Source organism: Malassezia restricta, chromosome VI, assembly GCF_003290485.1.
Source record: "Malassezia restricta chromosome VI, complete sequence".
In the NCBI taxonomy this organism is placed as follows: domain Eukaryota; kingdom Fungi; phylum Basidiomycota; class Malasseziomycetes; order Malasseziales; family Malasseziaceae; genus Malassezia; species Malassezia restricta.
Window position 1 is genome coordinate 552,821 of NC_040198.1, and position 13,673 is coordinate 566,493.

Consider the following 13,673-nt stretch of genomic DNA (forward strand, 5'->3'; position numbering starts at 1 on the left):
GTGATGAATGGCTGACTAAACACCTATGTCCGTGCGTAGGGGGCGGAGGCCACGTGCATGGCCAGCAGGAGGCTCAGGACGCTGCCGCCCAGCAGGAGCGAGAGGGACGAGACCCACAGCGTCGGCGGCCCGCGCCAAAGGCGCAGCACGCGGCGCAGAGGACGCAAGCGCGGCGCAACGGCCACGCGTGGGTGTTCGCGCGGCGTCGGGGCGGCATCGAGCACGAGGTGCGACGTGGGCAGCGAGAGGATGTGCGCCACATCCACATCGGTGCGAGGCCATGTGAACAGCACGCTGTCCCGGCTCAGGACGCGGTGAGCGCACACGACCGGGCACTCGAGCGAGTACGTCTGCATGAGCGAGGCGGCGGCTGTGAGGATCGGCTGCGCGCCGCTCGTCATCTGGGTGCGCGGCGCCTGCGCCAGGTGCTGGTGAAGGAGCGGCATATCGTCCACCACATGTAGCGCCCCCTCTTTTTGCGCGAGCACGAGAGCGGCGCACACGTACAGCATGCTGGCTGGCCCATGCTCCAGCACAAAGGTGACGACGTGCTGTGCCACCGCCAGCGATGGCGCGTCGTGCGTCAGGAGCGTGAGGAGCCAGGGCAGGACGACGACGATGTGGCTCGATCCGAACGTGCGTTCTAACGCGTAGGCATACGGTGCATCGGCCGCGCGCACGATATGCAGCACGAGTTTCATCTGGGCCATAGCAGGCAACAGGTCGGTCGTCATGTCGTCGCGCACGAGCATGAGGCACACGTAGTGCACGACCGTTTGGACGCGCTCGCGCACGGCATCGCTCGGCCATGTGGGTGTGGGGCACATTGTCAGCAGGATGACAGCGACGATATCGTGCAGGCCCTGGTAATAGTGCAGATACGGATAGGCGCGCAGCGTGCCGCAGAGCAGGTCGGAGAGCTGCGCTTGCCGCAGGTGCACATCACCGACGAGCGCGGCGTCCCAAGCATGAAAGCTGCGCCTCACATCGAGCGCGACTTGGCTCTCGTCGGCATGCTGCGCGACAGGCCGCGGCGGTGGCAAAGCGCTCCGCCCCGCCTCGTGCCATGCCGACATGCGGTAGGAGGTTGGGAAGTATGCCAGACCTCCACCCCCGTGTGCCCGAGCCGCGAGGGCGGCGCGCGACGTTGGTGTGTGACGACGACGCTCGTTGCCTGCTTGGGAGCATGTCAGCGTCGAGTGCGCAGCAGTTACGCAAGAAGCGCAAGATTGCCGTGCTTGGCTCACGGTCTGTTGGCAAGTCGTCGCTTGTCGTGCGGTTTGTGGAAGACGCGTTTGTCGATTCGTACTACCCGACGATTGAGAATGTGTTTGAAAAGACGGTCAAGTACCGCGGCCAGGACTACTACTGCGATATCGTCGATACGGCTGGGCAGGATGAGTACTCGATCCTGAACTCGAAGCATGCGATCGGCATCCACGGCTATGTGCTCGTGTACTCGATTGCCTCGCGAACGACCTTTGAGATGATCCAGACCGTGTACGACAAGATTTTGAACTACACAGGCACGTCGACGGTGCCGTGCGTGCTGGTGGGCCAGAAGAGCGACTTGCATGCGCAGCGCCAAGTGTCCGAGGCGGAGGGCAAGGCGCTCGCCCAGTCTCTGCACTGCGCGTGGATCGAGACCAGCGCACGCCACAATGCGAATGTCTCCAAGGTGTTTGAGCTCGTGTTGGCCGAGATTGAAAAGGCCTCGAGCCAGGGCGGCGCCGAGGCGCCGTCGTCGTCGTGTGTCGTCATGTAGGCGTGTATGCTATAGGGGCCTATCGTGATGTAGGTGTGTATGTCGTCGCGAGGCGCCGTGCGTCGTCGGTCCGTGCCCGGTGGCGGTGTGTCACGCGACCATGAACAACAGTCTGCCGACGCCACCTGCGCAGGGAAACGTGTCGTTCGTGCTGCGGCGCGTGAACGACACGGTGTTGGAGGACCGCCCGGTGCGGCCACTGCGTGCCGGCGAAGTGCGCGTGAATGTGCGTCAGACGGGCCTGTGTGGCTCGGACTGCCACTACCGCTCGCACGGCCGCATCGGTGAGTTTGTGCTCGAGGCGCCGATGGTGCTGGGCCACGAGTCGTCGGGCATCGTGTGCGAGGTCGGGCCGGGTGTGACGACGCATGCCGTCGGCGACCGTGTGGCGCTGGAGCCGGGCGTGCCGTGCCTGTCGTGCAGCCTGTGCCTCGGTGGCCGGTACAACCTGTGCCGCGCCATGGTGTTTGCCGCTACGCCGCCGTACGACGGTACGCTCGCGACCTACTACCAGGTGCATGCGTCGTTTGCGCACAAGGTGCCGGACCATATGACGCTGGAAGAAGCGTCGCTCATGGAGCCGCTGAGTGTCGCTGTGCACGCAGCCGTCGCGCGCGGCCGTCTCGCTCCGTTGCAGAACGTGCTGGTGCTGGGTGCGGGGCCTATTGGACTGCTGGTCGGCGCTGTCGCGCGGGCGTACGGGGCCTCCTCTGTCGTCATGTCCGACTTGGTCGACGAGAAGTTGGCGTTCGCGAGCGACTTTTGTGCGACGTCGACCTTCAAGCCGGATGCGCCGCGGCCGGACGAGTCTGAGGGCGAGCTGGCTGCGCGTACGGCGAGTGCGCTGAAGGCGTCGCTGGGCGGCAGCGTGCAGGCGAACGACGGCTTCGACTTGGTGCTGGATGCGACGGGCGCGCAGTCGTGCATTATGCTGGGTGTGTGGGCGGCGCGTCCGCAGGGGCGTGTCGTCGCTGTCGGCATGGGCCGTCCTGACATTCTCGTGCCGGTGACGCGTATGTCGGTGCAGGAGATCGAGCTGGTGGGCTCGTTCCGCTACAGCTGTGGCGACTACGAGCGCGCGATTGCGCTCGTGGCGTCGGGTCAGATCGATGTGAAGCGCCTCGTGACGCACCGCTATGTATTTAGCGATGCGAGCAAGGCGTTTGACGCCACGACGGCCGGTCGTGGCGAGGATGGACGCGCGACGATCAAGGTGCAGATTTGCCAGGGCGAGGCTCGGTCATAGATACACACTTGCATTCAAAGGAGCGGCCGGCGGCGTCGACGCCGTTGGTCGGCGTGCATGCTGCGACGAGGCGGGAGGGCGGTGCGCGCGGGGGCGTCGCGCCTGGTGGCGCTGCATGACGCGCTCGCGCAGAGGCATGCGCCGCGTGTGATGGAGGCGTTTGTCGGCGTAGCGCGCGATGATCCAGCGCTGCTGACGCCGGCCGAGTACCGTGGCATGCTGCGTGTGCTGCTGCGGGCTGAGCCGCGCTCGCCGTCGACGGTGCAGCATGTGTTGCTGATGCTGGAGCATATGCAGGAGCGCGTGAGTGTGGCGCCGGCGTCGGCGGCTGAGGCGCTCGTGCATGCGGAGCTCGTGCACATGCTGCGTGATGCGTATGTGTGGAACGGTCTGCTGACGTGCACGCGTCCGAAGCTGTCGTCCATGTTTCAGATGCTCGCACGGGGCGCCTCGGTGCTGCGTGCGACGGACGGCACACCGTGTGTGCCAGCGTATACCCCGCTCGCCGGCCTGGGCGTCGCGCCGTACCGCGCCTTTCCCGACACGGTGACGTACAATGTGCTGCTGCATGCGATCGTGCAGGGCGCGAGGGCGAGGCGCCTGCCGCCTGTGCCGCCGTCGATCGTGCCGCTGACGGTGTGGCACACACTGCATACCCCGCCGACGCGCCCCTCGACGGAGCGCGTCGTGCTCGAGCTGTGGCACCACATGCGCCAGGCGCCACACACGCAGCCCTCGCCGATCTCGTGGTGCATCCGATTACAACTGTACATACGTATGGGGCGCCTCGACGACGTGCACGCCTGCATGCGAGACATGCAGGCGCACGACGCCGTGTCGCTCGACGCGCTGCATGCCGTGTGGCAAGCGTATGCCCGGACGGGGGGTACACACCTGCATGAGGCATGGTGCGCCTTCCGGGCGCAGACGCCGACGGCGGCGTGGACGCGTGCCACGGGGCTGGACGCGGTGCCGCGCATCGAGCCGTCGGCGACGACGTTTGGCATCGTGACGCGGCTGCTCGCCGAGCGCGGCGACGTGTGGGCGGCGCTGCGCGTGATGCACGACGGCCTGGCGCAGGGCGCGTGCCGTGTGTCGCCCGCGACGTACTATGCGCTCTTCCATGCCCTCGCGCACACGCAGCGCACGCCGGCCACGTCGCGCGTGCTGGCGGAGCTGATGGAGGGGTACCTCGCGCTGGCGCCGCGCGTGCCGCGCCGGCGCCTCGGCACGCTGCTGCAGGCGCTTCGTCGGCATGCGCCGAGTGCGGCGATGGAGGTGCGTCTCACGAGCGCCGCTGGTACACGGCATTAAAGTTCCAGCGGCGCGCGAGGTCGCGGACCGTGAGCGTGGGATGCCGCTCGAGGGCAGCGAGCATCGTGTGCAGGCGCTCGACGAACTCGGTGTGGTGCGTCGCGAGGCGCTGCGATACGTGCGCGTGCGTCCGCGCCGCCGCGGCGAGGGGCGCGGTGGCATCGCTCGCGAGGCGGGCGAGCTCGGCCGTCACATACATGCCGAGCTCGTCCGTCGCGTCGGCGTACGCGAGGATGCAGTGCAGCTGCGCGCGCACATCGTGCGCGAGGTGATCGGTCGTGCGGCGTCCGCTGCCGGGCGCGCGCAGGAGCGTCGTGTGGATGAGCGTGTGCAGATACGTCCGGTGGATCTCGATGAGGTGGTCCAGGTCGGTCGGCGGCGACACGAGCAGGTCGTGCTCGAGGCGCTGCCACGCATGCGAGAGCCCCTCGAGCTCGCTAAAGCTCTGCAGCTGGCGCACAAAGTGCACCATCTCGCACAGGTGCGCGTGCGTCGCGCGCAGCTGGAGCAAGAGGGGCTGGCCGAGCGCTCGGCGGTGCCGACTGCGCGCGACTTCCTTCTGCACACTCAGCAGCTGCGTCCATGCGGTGCTGATGCGCGACGCGACGCGCTGGATGTGCCACAGGTAGTGGAACAGGAGCTGGTAGCCGGCCATCGCGGACGCATCGAGCACGGCGTTCACGGGCGAGTCGACACGGTACTCGAGCGTGAACGTGTCCCAGCCCGTGTCGCCCGGCCCAAACTCGAGGCTGCGCGCGTCCAGGCGGCGCAGGATCTCGGGGTCCTCGTACTGCGCACTCGACGCGCGGATCGCCGTCTCGAGCGCCGCGCTCAGATTGTGCTGGTACAGCGTCGACGCCGGGCGCGAGAGACTCGGCCCGAGCGTCTGGAGAAGCGCATCGGCAAAGTCGCCCTGCGCGAGCAGCAGATAGGACTTGAGCGCCCGCAGATGATCAAAGAGGCGGAACGCCCGCAGCATGCGCGTGCACAGCTGGCCACTCGCGAGCGCAAATTCGGCGTCAATCGCATGCTCGAGGCCGGCCATGTCCGAGTACCGCAGCTCGCGCCGGTGGCGCGACGGCGCGCTGCCTTCGAGGCAGCACTCGCGCAGGAAGTGCAGGCTCTTGCCGGTCGAGAAGATCTTGCGCGCAAAGTGCTCGCTCAAAAAGGTCGGCAGCATATCGCGGCTCAGCACGAAGCGATGGTGCCACACGTCGGCGGCATCCACGCCCTGCTCGGACGTGACGACGAGATCGTCGACGACGTGCGGCCGCTCGGCGGGCGCCGTCGCACGCCGCACGAAAAACTCGCTGAACGGATCGTCCAGCTCGCCGTAGTACAGCCACCGCGACAGCGTATGGAAAAACGGCCGCGACACATGATCCAGCATCGCCGCCGTGTACCGCCGAATGAACGGGTGGCCGGTGAGGGTGTACGTGTGTATCGTCGACACAAGCGCGCCTCCATGCGCGTGCTCGCAGCTGGCCACGATCGTGCTCATCAGGCGCATCCGCATCACAGGCTCGTGCGTGCAGGACGCGAGACGCTGCAGCGTCAGCGGCCGGCCGCCGTCGCCTTCCACCTGCGCGTGCCAGGTGCGATCCCACGCCGACACGAGCTCGCAGTGTGCGTGCAGCTCGTTCGCGAGAAAGTAGCACAGACTCTGTGCGGCCAGGTGCAGCGAGGCCTTCGTCTGCTGCGTCTCGTCGACGTAGCGCTGCACGCGCTCGTACAACTGCCCCAGCTCCGCGAGTCGGTGGATCAGCGCGCGCGTCGGCGGCGCAATCATGCCATACTGCTCGTCAAAGTCGAGGCGCATGTCCATGTGCGCCGGCCGCGACCCGTCGTCGGACGGCAGCTGCCACTCGTGGCGCCACCGGACATGCGTGCCCGACATGCCCTGGAACAGGTACAGCACATCGCGCACGAGCTCGTGCTCCGGCACAAGCGACACGCCCTGCCGCGCACGCAGCCTCGTCAGCAGCTCCGCGCGCGGGACACGCACGTCCTGCACGTCGCTCACACGCACCACAGCGGCCATGTCAACAGCCGCCGCCGCACCGCTCGACGCGCGTCCACCGCGTGCAATGCCACGTGGCCCCACGTGCGTGCGTGGCGGTCCGGGGACGGTCAAGCTTGGCTCGTGATCCGCGCGTCGATCGGGATGCTACGATCGCCGCGAGCCCGCGGGCCGGCGGAGCAGCGCCTCACACTCACATCGCCGATGAATCAGATAGGCGTGCTGGGGCGCAGTACGCACGCACGAGCGCCACCCGCGCCGACGCAGCCCGCCTCGCTCGCCGAACTCGATGCGCAAGTGGCCGAGCTGCGTCACGAGCTGCGCTTCTCCAGCGCCGTGCCGATCTCCCACTGGATCCGGTGCGCGGACACGTTCAAGCGCCAAGCGGACCAGCACCATAATGCGAGCGATCTGGACATGCAGTACTTGTGCCTCGCCAAGTGCGATAAGCTCCTGAACGAGCTCATGCCACGAGAGCATGCCGGCTGGCACAAGCTCGATCGCGAGACGCGCGCCCAGTGCAGGCGACATGCCGCGCTCATTCACGAACTCGTATGGCTGACGCGCGATGCCCTGCTCGAGGCGCGTGGCGGCGCCGCTCCCGCGACGCACCCGCCCGTCTCGCCCTCGTCGCACGCCGCGACACCGACGCGCTCGTCCTTCCGCCAGGCGTCGCGCGCCTCCAAGCACGTATCGTTCGCCGAGGCGCCGCCGTCGGCGCGAACAGCGCCATGGTCGCCCACGCACGCTGTGCCTACGACATGGGCCGCACCCACGCTGCCTCTCTCACCGCCGCTCTCGCTCGCCGGCCAGCCGCCGCCCTGGTCACCACCGCTCACATGCCCGCCGCTCTCGCCGCCTCCTACCTCGCCTGTGGCGCAGCCGCCGCGTATACCCTCTCCACGCCCACGGCGCCTTCGTCGGCGGCCGAGTGAGCGCCTGTTTCTCACGGCCGATCCGCCGGTGTCGCTGCCCGTAGCTCGAGGGGTACCTCGTCATGGTCTATCATGTACTCTAGGATAAAAAGGTAGTCGATCGCTTCGCCGTGCCTCGGATCCACGCCTGGTAGCAGTCAAAGTCACACGGCGATCCGTCCGGCGCGACGAACGTCGCGCCCTGGCAGGGCCGACCACACCGCGTGCACACGAAGCACTCGGGATGCCATACGGCGCGCAGCGCCTGTATGTGCTCGTCGCCCACGACCTTCTTGCACGCCTGGCACCGCGGCCGATGACACGCCTCGCAGTACGCATGTCGGCCATGCACATAGAACGGACGACTGTGCTCCGTCACGCTCGTGTTGCCGTCCTTTTGCTCGACGAACGGATCGCCGCAGTTCGCGCAGAAAAAGTGCGCCTCGTGGTACGTCCGTGGCTCGCCAAAGGCATCGACCGTGACGAACCGCTCGTCCACAATCGGCGTCTGGCAGTAGAAGCACCGCCGCGAAAACAGCTCGTGAAAGTCAAGGTGGCAGTATGGCTCGCCCTCGTGCTCATAGAACGATACATGCTCCAGAGGCGTCGCACAGTGCGCACACGTAAAGCACCGCGCATGCCATGCCTTGCCCATCGCATGCACCATGTACCCGCCGATCCAGCGGCCGCACCGGTGGCACATGGCATGAACGCCCTGAGACACGGGCGGCACGGGCGGCATCGCCGCATCTCGCTCAGCGGCCGAGGAGCTCGAGGCATGCTGCGCCACGACCGCCCCATCACTGGTGGCGACACTGGGCGCCGAAGACGACGTCGGATCCATCATGTCGTCCGTCATGACCTCGCCATCGACCATCAGCAGCGGGACTGGCACAGGCGCGGCCTCACGAGGTACGGGCTGCGGTCCGCGCGGGGAAGGCACGCGAGCTGGTAGCCCGGCCTTCGAAGGAGAGCTCGGCGCGGCAGGCGACATGCTCGGCGGTGGCGGCAGCGGCGACGTGGTCCTGTGCGGGGTATCTAGAGGAATCGTAGGAAGCGGCCGCGCCCCTGGACGCGGCAGGGGCCGCGTGGGCGACGTCGGTAGCGGCCGCTTCCGTGGGGTCTTGAACGGCGACGTATGTGGCGAAAGCGGCTTGGGCGGCACCGTGGGCGGTGGCGTCTCGAATCGAGGCGGCGTCGCAGGCATGCCATGCCGTATCGGAGACGACAGGCCATACGGAAATAGGTCATGCGCACTGGGCGAGGCCACGACATGGCCGGCCGGCTGAGGCAGCGGCCGCTGCGTCACTGACATGCCGTGAGCCAACACGCCCAGCCTCCAGCGCCTGCCAGAGCGACGCGTGACGGTGTCGCATCACGTGATACCAAGGAAAGCCCCAGGGTCGGCGGCGGCGGGCGAGGCTCCTCCTTCTCACCTCGCTTTTCGCGCGAACGATGCACACGACGTTGCGCTTGTGTGTATCTCGGCGAGCGCAGCGCCTGATGCGGCGCGCGAAGGATGAAAATATGCGTCATGCCGTGTCGCTCTACCACCTGACGCCGAGTTTTTACCCCACGAATGTGTCGGGGGACAAGGACCCTGTGCTGGAGAACGAGGTGACAGAGAGCATCCTCGGCCCCTTTTACAATGGCCGCTCGGGCCGTCCGTTTGTTCAGTTCACGACGGTGCATGAGCTCTTGCTGCGGCAGCGCCGAGAACATCTGCACAACCGTCGTGATACCATGGGCGAAATGACAGACATGTACGAGAGCACCGTCTTGCCGGGCTCCTTATCGCATGCTTCGATGCTGCAGGATTCTACGAATGCCCGCTCTCACTTTGTCAAGCAGCCGGCCTCATACCCCACGCGCCGCGCCCGTGATACGGCCGGTCACGGTGATCTGTACGCGATGGACGAGCTCTCCGTGCGCAGTGCCCAGGTTCGTGATGCCCTGTACGGCACCGTCGCGGGCGAACTTCCAGGTCTCGAGATTGTGCGTGAGCACGAGCGGGCATGGGATGCGGAAAAAGAGTCTTCATAGACACCAACGAGCTAGCGATCCACGTCTCCGAGAACCATATTGAGGCAGACCTCGTCAGCCCTTGTCTAGCATGCCCTTCATAGGTGCATAAGAAACATGATTCACCATCGTCCGCGCCAATGGTTTAGTGGTAAAATACAGCTTTGCCATGAGGATTAGCTGTGCCGGGGGTTCGATTCCCCCTTGGCGCAACGTTTTTGCCTGCCCACAGGGCAGGCACGTGTCGCCCCCTGCCCTCGTCCGGTCGGTGCGCGACGCGCGTCCTTTTTGCAGTTTTCCCTGTGGGCGCGATGAGCGGCGCAAGTACCGGCCCCATCCTGCCGGTGATCAACGTCCCGGTGCGGTATGAGGAGGAGCGAGACAAGATCCAAGATTTTCTGCAGCATTTCAAGGCGCCCCTAGACCAAGTGCCGCCACTCTCGGACGTCGGCACGACACAGGCATCGTCGATGCCAGACGAGACACGGGCGATGGATATCGAGGAAGACGCGGCGCCGGACGCCATGGTGAACAAGTATATGATACAGTTGCAGCGCATAGCGAATCGTGATCAAGAAATGATCGTGATTGAGCTGGACGATATCGCGCAGTTCTCGTCCACGTCGGGCTTCGTGGGAGGCGCGCTCGTAGCGTCGATCCAGGCCAATACCAAGCGCTATGTGAATTTGTTCTGTGACGTGATCGATCGCATCATGCCGGACCCTAGTCGTGATATCTCGGACAAGGACGACGTGCTGGACGTGATTCGGCACCAGCGTCTGGAACGCAATGCCCTGAACGAGCAGCACGAGGAGAGTATGGGCGAAGTGGCAGAGACGTTCCCACCGACCTTGCTGCGGCGATACATGCTGTATATACGGCCACTTTCGCGCTCGACGCCGTCGCTGGCGGTTCGATCGATTCGCGGCGCGCATCTCGGCAAGTTGTTGAGTGTGCGTGGCGTCGTGACGCGCATTTCGGATGTGCGTCCATCGATCCTCGTGGATGCGTATGCGTGCGATGTGTGTGGTGCCGAAGTGTTCCAGGAGGTCACGGGGCAGCAGTACATGCCGCTGACGTTTTGTTCGAGCCGCGTGTGTGCGACGAACAAGGCGCGAGCGCCGCTGTACCCCCAGGTCCGGGCGAGCAAGTTTTTGGCGTACCAGGAAATTCGCATCCAAGAAATGACGGACCAGGTGCCGGTGGGCCACATTCCACGGTCGATGAGTGTGCACTTGTATGGCCGCCTGACGCGGCAGGTGAGTCCGGGGGATATTGTGCAGGTGGGCGGCATCTTTTTGCCGCAGCCCTACACGGGCTTTCGGGGCATTCGCGCGGGTCTGTTGACGGACACGTTCCTCGAGGCGCAATCGATCCAGCAGTTGAAAAAGACGTACGAGGCGATGGAGCCGACGCCTGAGATCGAGGCGGAGCTCGATGCGCTGCGGGCCGATCCGTCGCTGTACCACCGGCTTGCCTCGAGTATTGCGCCCGAGATCTACGGCCACGAGGACATCAAAAAGGTCCTGCTGCTGCTGCTGGTGGGCGGCTGTCACAAGACCATGGGCGACGGCCTCAAGATTCGTGGTGACTTGAACGTGTGCCTGATGGGAGATCCTGGTGTGGCCAAGTCGCAGTTGCTGAAATACATTGCCAAGGTGGCGCCGCGGGGGCTGTACACGACTGGCCGCGGCTCGTCGGGCGCGGGTCTGACGGCTGCTGTGCTGCGCGACCCAGTGACGGATGAGATGGTGTTGGAGGGGGGTGCGTTGGTGCTGGCCGACAATGGCATAGCGTGCATTGACGAATTTGACAAGATGGAGGAGTCGGACCGCACGGCGATCCACGAGGTCATGGAGCAGCAGACGATTTCGATTTCCAAGGCGGGCATCAACACGACGCTGAATGCGCGAACGTCGATCTTGGCGGCGGCGAACCCGCTGTATGGCCGCTACAATCCACGGGTCTCGCCTGTGGACAATATCAATTTGCCGGCGGCGCTGTTGAGCCGTTTTGATATCCTGTACCTGATCCTGGACACGCCGTCGCGAGACGACGACGAGCGCCTGGCGGAGCACGTCACCTATGTCCACATGTACAACGCGCCGCCCGTCCAGGCGCAGGATGTGGTGCCGCCGCATGTCCTGCGGCACTTTTTGGCGGCGGCGCGGCAGTGTCGTCCGACGATCCCGCGTGCCGTCTCCGACTTTCTCGTGAATGCGTACGTCCAGATGCGTGCGCAGCACAAGCACGACGAGGAGCGTGACGAGGCCTTTACGTATACGTCGGCCCGCACGCTGCTGGGCATGGTGCGCCTGTCCCAGGCCCTGGCTCGGCTGCGCTTTGCGGATGTGGTCGAGACGTCCGATGTCGAAGAGGCGCTGCGCCTGATGGACGTGAGCAAGGCGTCTCTGTACACGTCTGCGCGCCGGCGTGGCGATCTCTCGTCGCGCGACCAGAGCTATGTGTCCAAGATCTTTCGGCTGCTTCGCGATATGGCCGTGCAGTCGGGCCGTGATGATCCATCGCGCGCGAACGCCGCGGGCCTCGGTGAGCTGGCGCTCTCTGACGTGCGTGCGCGTGCCATCGCGGCCGGGTGGGTCGAGGACCAGCTGCACGAGACGCTGCTGGAGTACAGCTCGCTCAATGTCTTGCATGTCGTCGGGCAGCGCATTGTATTTGCCTAGCTATGTAGGAAACGACTCGACGATCCGACGCAGCGCGCGACTCAGTGCCGCATCCGCTGGCGCGTACGCCTGCCATGACGCCTGCATCTCGGTGAAGAACGGCGCGCTCGATGGGCCGAACGCGGCCGCCGCGCCCGTATCGGCCAGCGCGCCGCGCCAGGCGGCCACGTCACGTACGTGCTCGCTGTCCGCCTCGATAGCGAGGCGCTCCACGTCCGTGCGCACGCGCTCGAGGCGCGCGTGTGCGCGCGCTAGGGCATCGACGACCGCGGCTGTGTGGTGCTGCGCCACGCCATAGGTATCTTGCGTCAGCGAAGCGAGCATCCAAGCCTCGATCGCTGCCGCGGCCCAAAAAGCACGTGGCACACTCGAGGCCAGGCGGGCGTCCAGCGCCAAGCTGGGCGCCGGCGCCCACAAGGCGCAGTACAGCGTGCGTGGGAAGAGGACGTGTCGGGCCTCGGGAGGGAGGAGCGACCACGCGTGACGGAGCATGGTGCGGAGGAGAGCCGCGGGCGTAGGACGCGGTGCGGGACGCTTGTCGTTCGGAGGCGCTGCCGTCGGAGCGGGCGTCGGAGCGGGCGTCGGAGCGGGCGGCGGTGCAGGCGGCGGCGCCACAGCGTCGAGCGCACGAAGGCACGCGTGGATCATGCTGGCCAGCGCAGGGGGTCGGCCGTGCTGTACGTCATCAAACACGGCGCGTCGGAACGCTGCATCGTGGCGTGCGCGGCGCGCGAGCTCCATGAGCGCGTGTGTCGAGAAGAACAGGTGCGGATCGTGCAGGCCGCCGAGGAGCGCGGTCAGTGGGTCCTTGTACGACGCGGTGATCGAGTCGAGCGGATGCGTCCAGTACACGTCAAAGAGGGTGTGTGCCACTTCCAAGAGGGCCACAGGCAGGACGACCGCCGGCCACGTCGAGAGGAGCAGGTGCCATGACCGGAATGGCCAGCGGAACGACGGCACGATCCACCGCCGCAGTGGCGTGTCGATGCCGGTCATGTGCAGGACCATCGTCCATAGCGTGTCTCGCGACAGACAGTACACGGCGATGCACAGCGGCCAAAGAGCCGCCGCGAGGAACACCGCCGGGGGCACATGCGTAGCGAGAGCCGCGATCGCGTGTTCGTACAGCCGCGCGTCGGCGAAGCGCACTTGGTACGGCGGCACGCCGCGCCGAGCGCCGCGCATCCATAGGGCGGACGCTACGGCGTAGGCGCCGCTCATCATCGTGCCTCCGACGAGCGCCACGACAAAGGTCTCATTCACGTAGTGCGCGCCGTGCGCGGGCACCCATTGCATCACCGCGAGCGACGGCGTCGACAGCGCGGCGTACACAACGACGGCGACGGCGCCCACGCCGGCGTGCCAACGGACGGGTGTGCCAGGCAGGACGTGGTATGCATAGGCCGCGCGCGCGACGGGCGCGCCCTCCGGGCGCCATGTGCTATGCAAGAGACTCGTTCGGCGCCACAGCAGTACAGGCAGCATGACGCACGCCACGAGAGCGAGCGACGCTGCGAGCGCGCTGCACGGACGCTGCCACGTCAGGATCGGCGTGCTGAGCGCGAGGCCCAGGAACGCCGCGATCATGCACAGGAACAAGATGCGCTGCTGCCGCGGACGCATCGCGCGCTTCACGAGCGCACGAAACGTGTCGGCAGGCGCGACCACCGCGGGCGGGGGCGGCGCTGCATTCACGAGCGACATG

General features: G+C 66.3%; 10 protein-coding genes and 1 non-coding gene across 11 annotated transcripts; 7 read left to right on the forward strand and 4 right to left on the reverse strand.

Annotated features, from left to right (window-relative positions):
- Positions 1 to 23: 23 nt before the first annotated feature.
- On the reverse strand, positions 24 to 1,076 carry MRET_3687 (TBC1 domain family member 20; the record flags this gene model as incomplete). Its single annotated transcript, XM_027630314.1, has 1 exon — positions 24 to 1,076. The coding sequence occupies one exon, from the start codon at positions 1,074 to 1,076 to the stop codon at positions 24 to 26; it is 1,053 nt and encodes a 350-aa protein (XP_027485867.1).
- A 110-nt stretch (positions 1,077 to 1,186) lies between these two features.
- On the forward strand, positions 1,187 to 1,765 carry MRET_3688 (Ras enriched in brain; the record flags this gene model as incomplete). The annotated part of the gene is made up of 1 exon (XM_027630315.1): positions 1,187 to 1,765. The coding sequence occupies one exon, from the start codon at positions 1,187 to 1,189 to the stop codon at positions 1,763 to 1,765; it is 579 nt and encodes a 192-aa protein (XP_027485864.1).
- A 100-nt stretch (positions 1,766 to 1,865) lies between these two features.
- On the forward strand, positions 1,866 to 3,011 carry MRET_3689 (D-xylulose reductase; the record flags this gene model as incomplete). The annotated part of the gene is made up of 1 exon (XM_027630316.1): positions 1,866 to 3,011. The coding sequence occupies one exon, from the start codon at positions 1,866 to 1,868 to the stop codon at positions 3,009 to 3,011; it is 1,146 nt and encodes a 381-aa protein (XP_027485865.1).
- A 57-nt stretch (positions 3,012 to 3,068) lies between these two features.
- On the forward strand, positions 3,069 to 4,325 carry MRET_3690 (uncharacterized protein; the record flags this gene model as incomplete). The annotated part of the gene is made up of 1 exon (XM_027630317.1): positions 3,069 to 4,325. One exon carries the CDS (start codon positions 3,069 to 3,071, stop codon positions 4,323 to 4,325), a length of 1,257 nt encoding a protein of 418 aa, XP_027485838.1.
- On the reverse strand, positions 4,297 to 6,366 carry MRET_3691 (gamma-tubulin complex component 3; the record flags this gene model as incomplete). The annotated part of the gene is made up of 1 exon (XM_027630318.1): positions 4,297 to 6,366. One exon carries the CDS (start codon positions 6,364 to 6,366, stop codon positions 4,297 to 4,299), a length of 2,070 nt encoding a protein of 689 aa, XP_027485837.1.
- A 123-nt stretch (positions 6,367 to 6,489) lies between these two features.
- Positions 6,490 to 7,368, forward strand: MRET_3692 (endosome-associated ubiquitin isopeptidase (AmsH); the record flags this gene model as incomplete). Its single annotated transcript, XM_027630319.1, has 1 exon — positions 6,490 to 7,368. The coding sequence occupies one exon, from the start codon at positions 6,490 to 6,492 to the stop codon at positions 7,366 to 7,368; it is 879 nt and encodes a 292-aa protein (XP_027485840.1).
- Positions 7,360 to 8,574, reverse strand: MRET_3693 (paxillin; the record flags this gene model as incomplete). Its single annotated transcript, XM_027630320.1, has 1 exon — positions 7,360 to 8,574. One exon carries the CDS (start codon positions 8,572 to 8,574, stop codon positions 7,360 to 7,362), a length of 1,215 nt encoding a protein of 404 aa, XP_027485839.1.
- Positions 8,575 to 8,714: 140 nt separating this feature from the next.
- MRET_3694 (uncharacterized protein) lies at positions 8,715 to 9,302 on the forward strand (the record flags this gene model as incomplete). Its single annotated transcript, XM_027630321.1, has 1 exon — positions 8,715 to 9,302. The coding sequence occupies one exon, from the start codon at positions 8,715 to 8,717 to the stop codon at positions 9,300 to 9,302; it is 588 nt and encodes a 195-aa protein (XP_027485834.1).
- A 112-nt stretch (positions 9,303 to 9,414) lies between these two features.
- MRET_t0059 lies at positions 9,415 to 9,493 on the forward strand. The gene has a single exon. It is a non-coding gene; the product is annotated as a tRNA-Gly (tRNA).
- Positions 9,494 to 9,592: 99 nt separating this feature from the next.
- On the forward strand, positions 9,593 to 11,968 carry MRET_3695 (DNA replication licensing factor MCM7; the record flags this gene model as incomplete). Its single annotated transcript, XM_027630322.1, has 1 exon — positions 9,593 to 11,968. The coding sequence occupies one exon, from the start codon at positions 9,593 to 9,595 to the stop codon at positions 11,966 to 11,968; it is 2,376 nt and encodes a 791-aa protein (XP_027485833.1).
- MRET_3696 (nucleoporin NDC1) lies at positions 11,969 to 13,672 on the reverse strand (the record flags this gene model as incomplete). Its single annotated transcript, XM_027630323.1, has 1 exon — positions 11,969 to 13,672. The coding sequence occupies one exon, from the start codon at positions 13,670 to 13,672 to the stop codon at positions 11,969 to 11,971; it is 1,704 nt and encodes a 567-aa protein (XP_027485836.1).
- Between the last annotated feature and the right edge of the window lies 1 nt (position 13,673).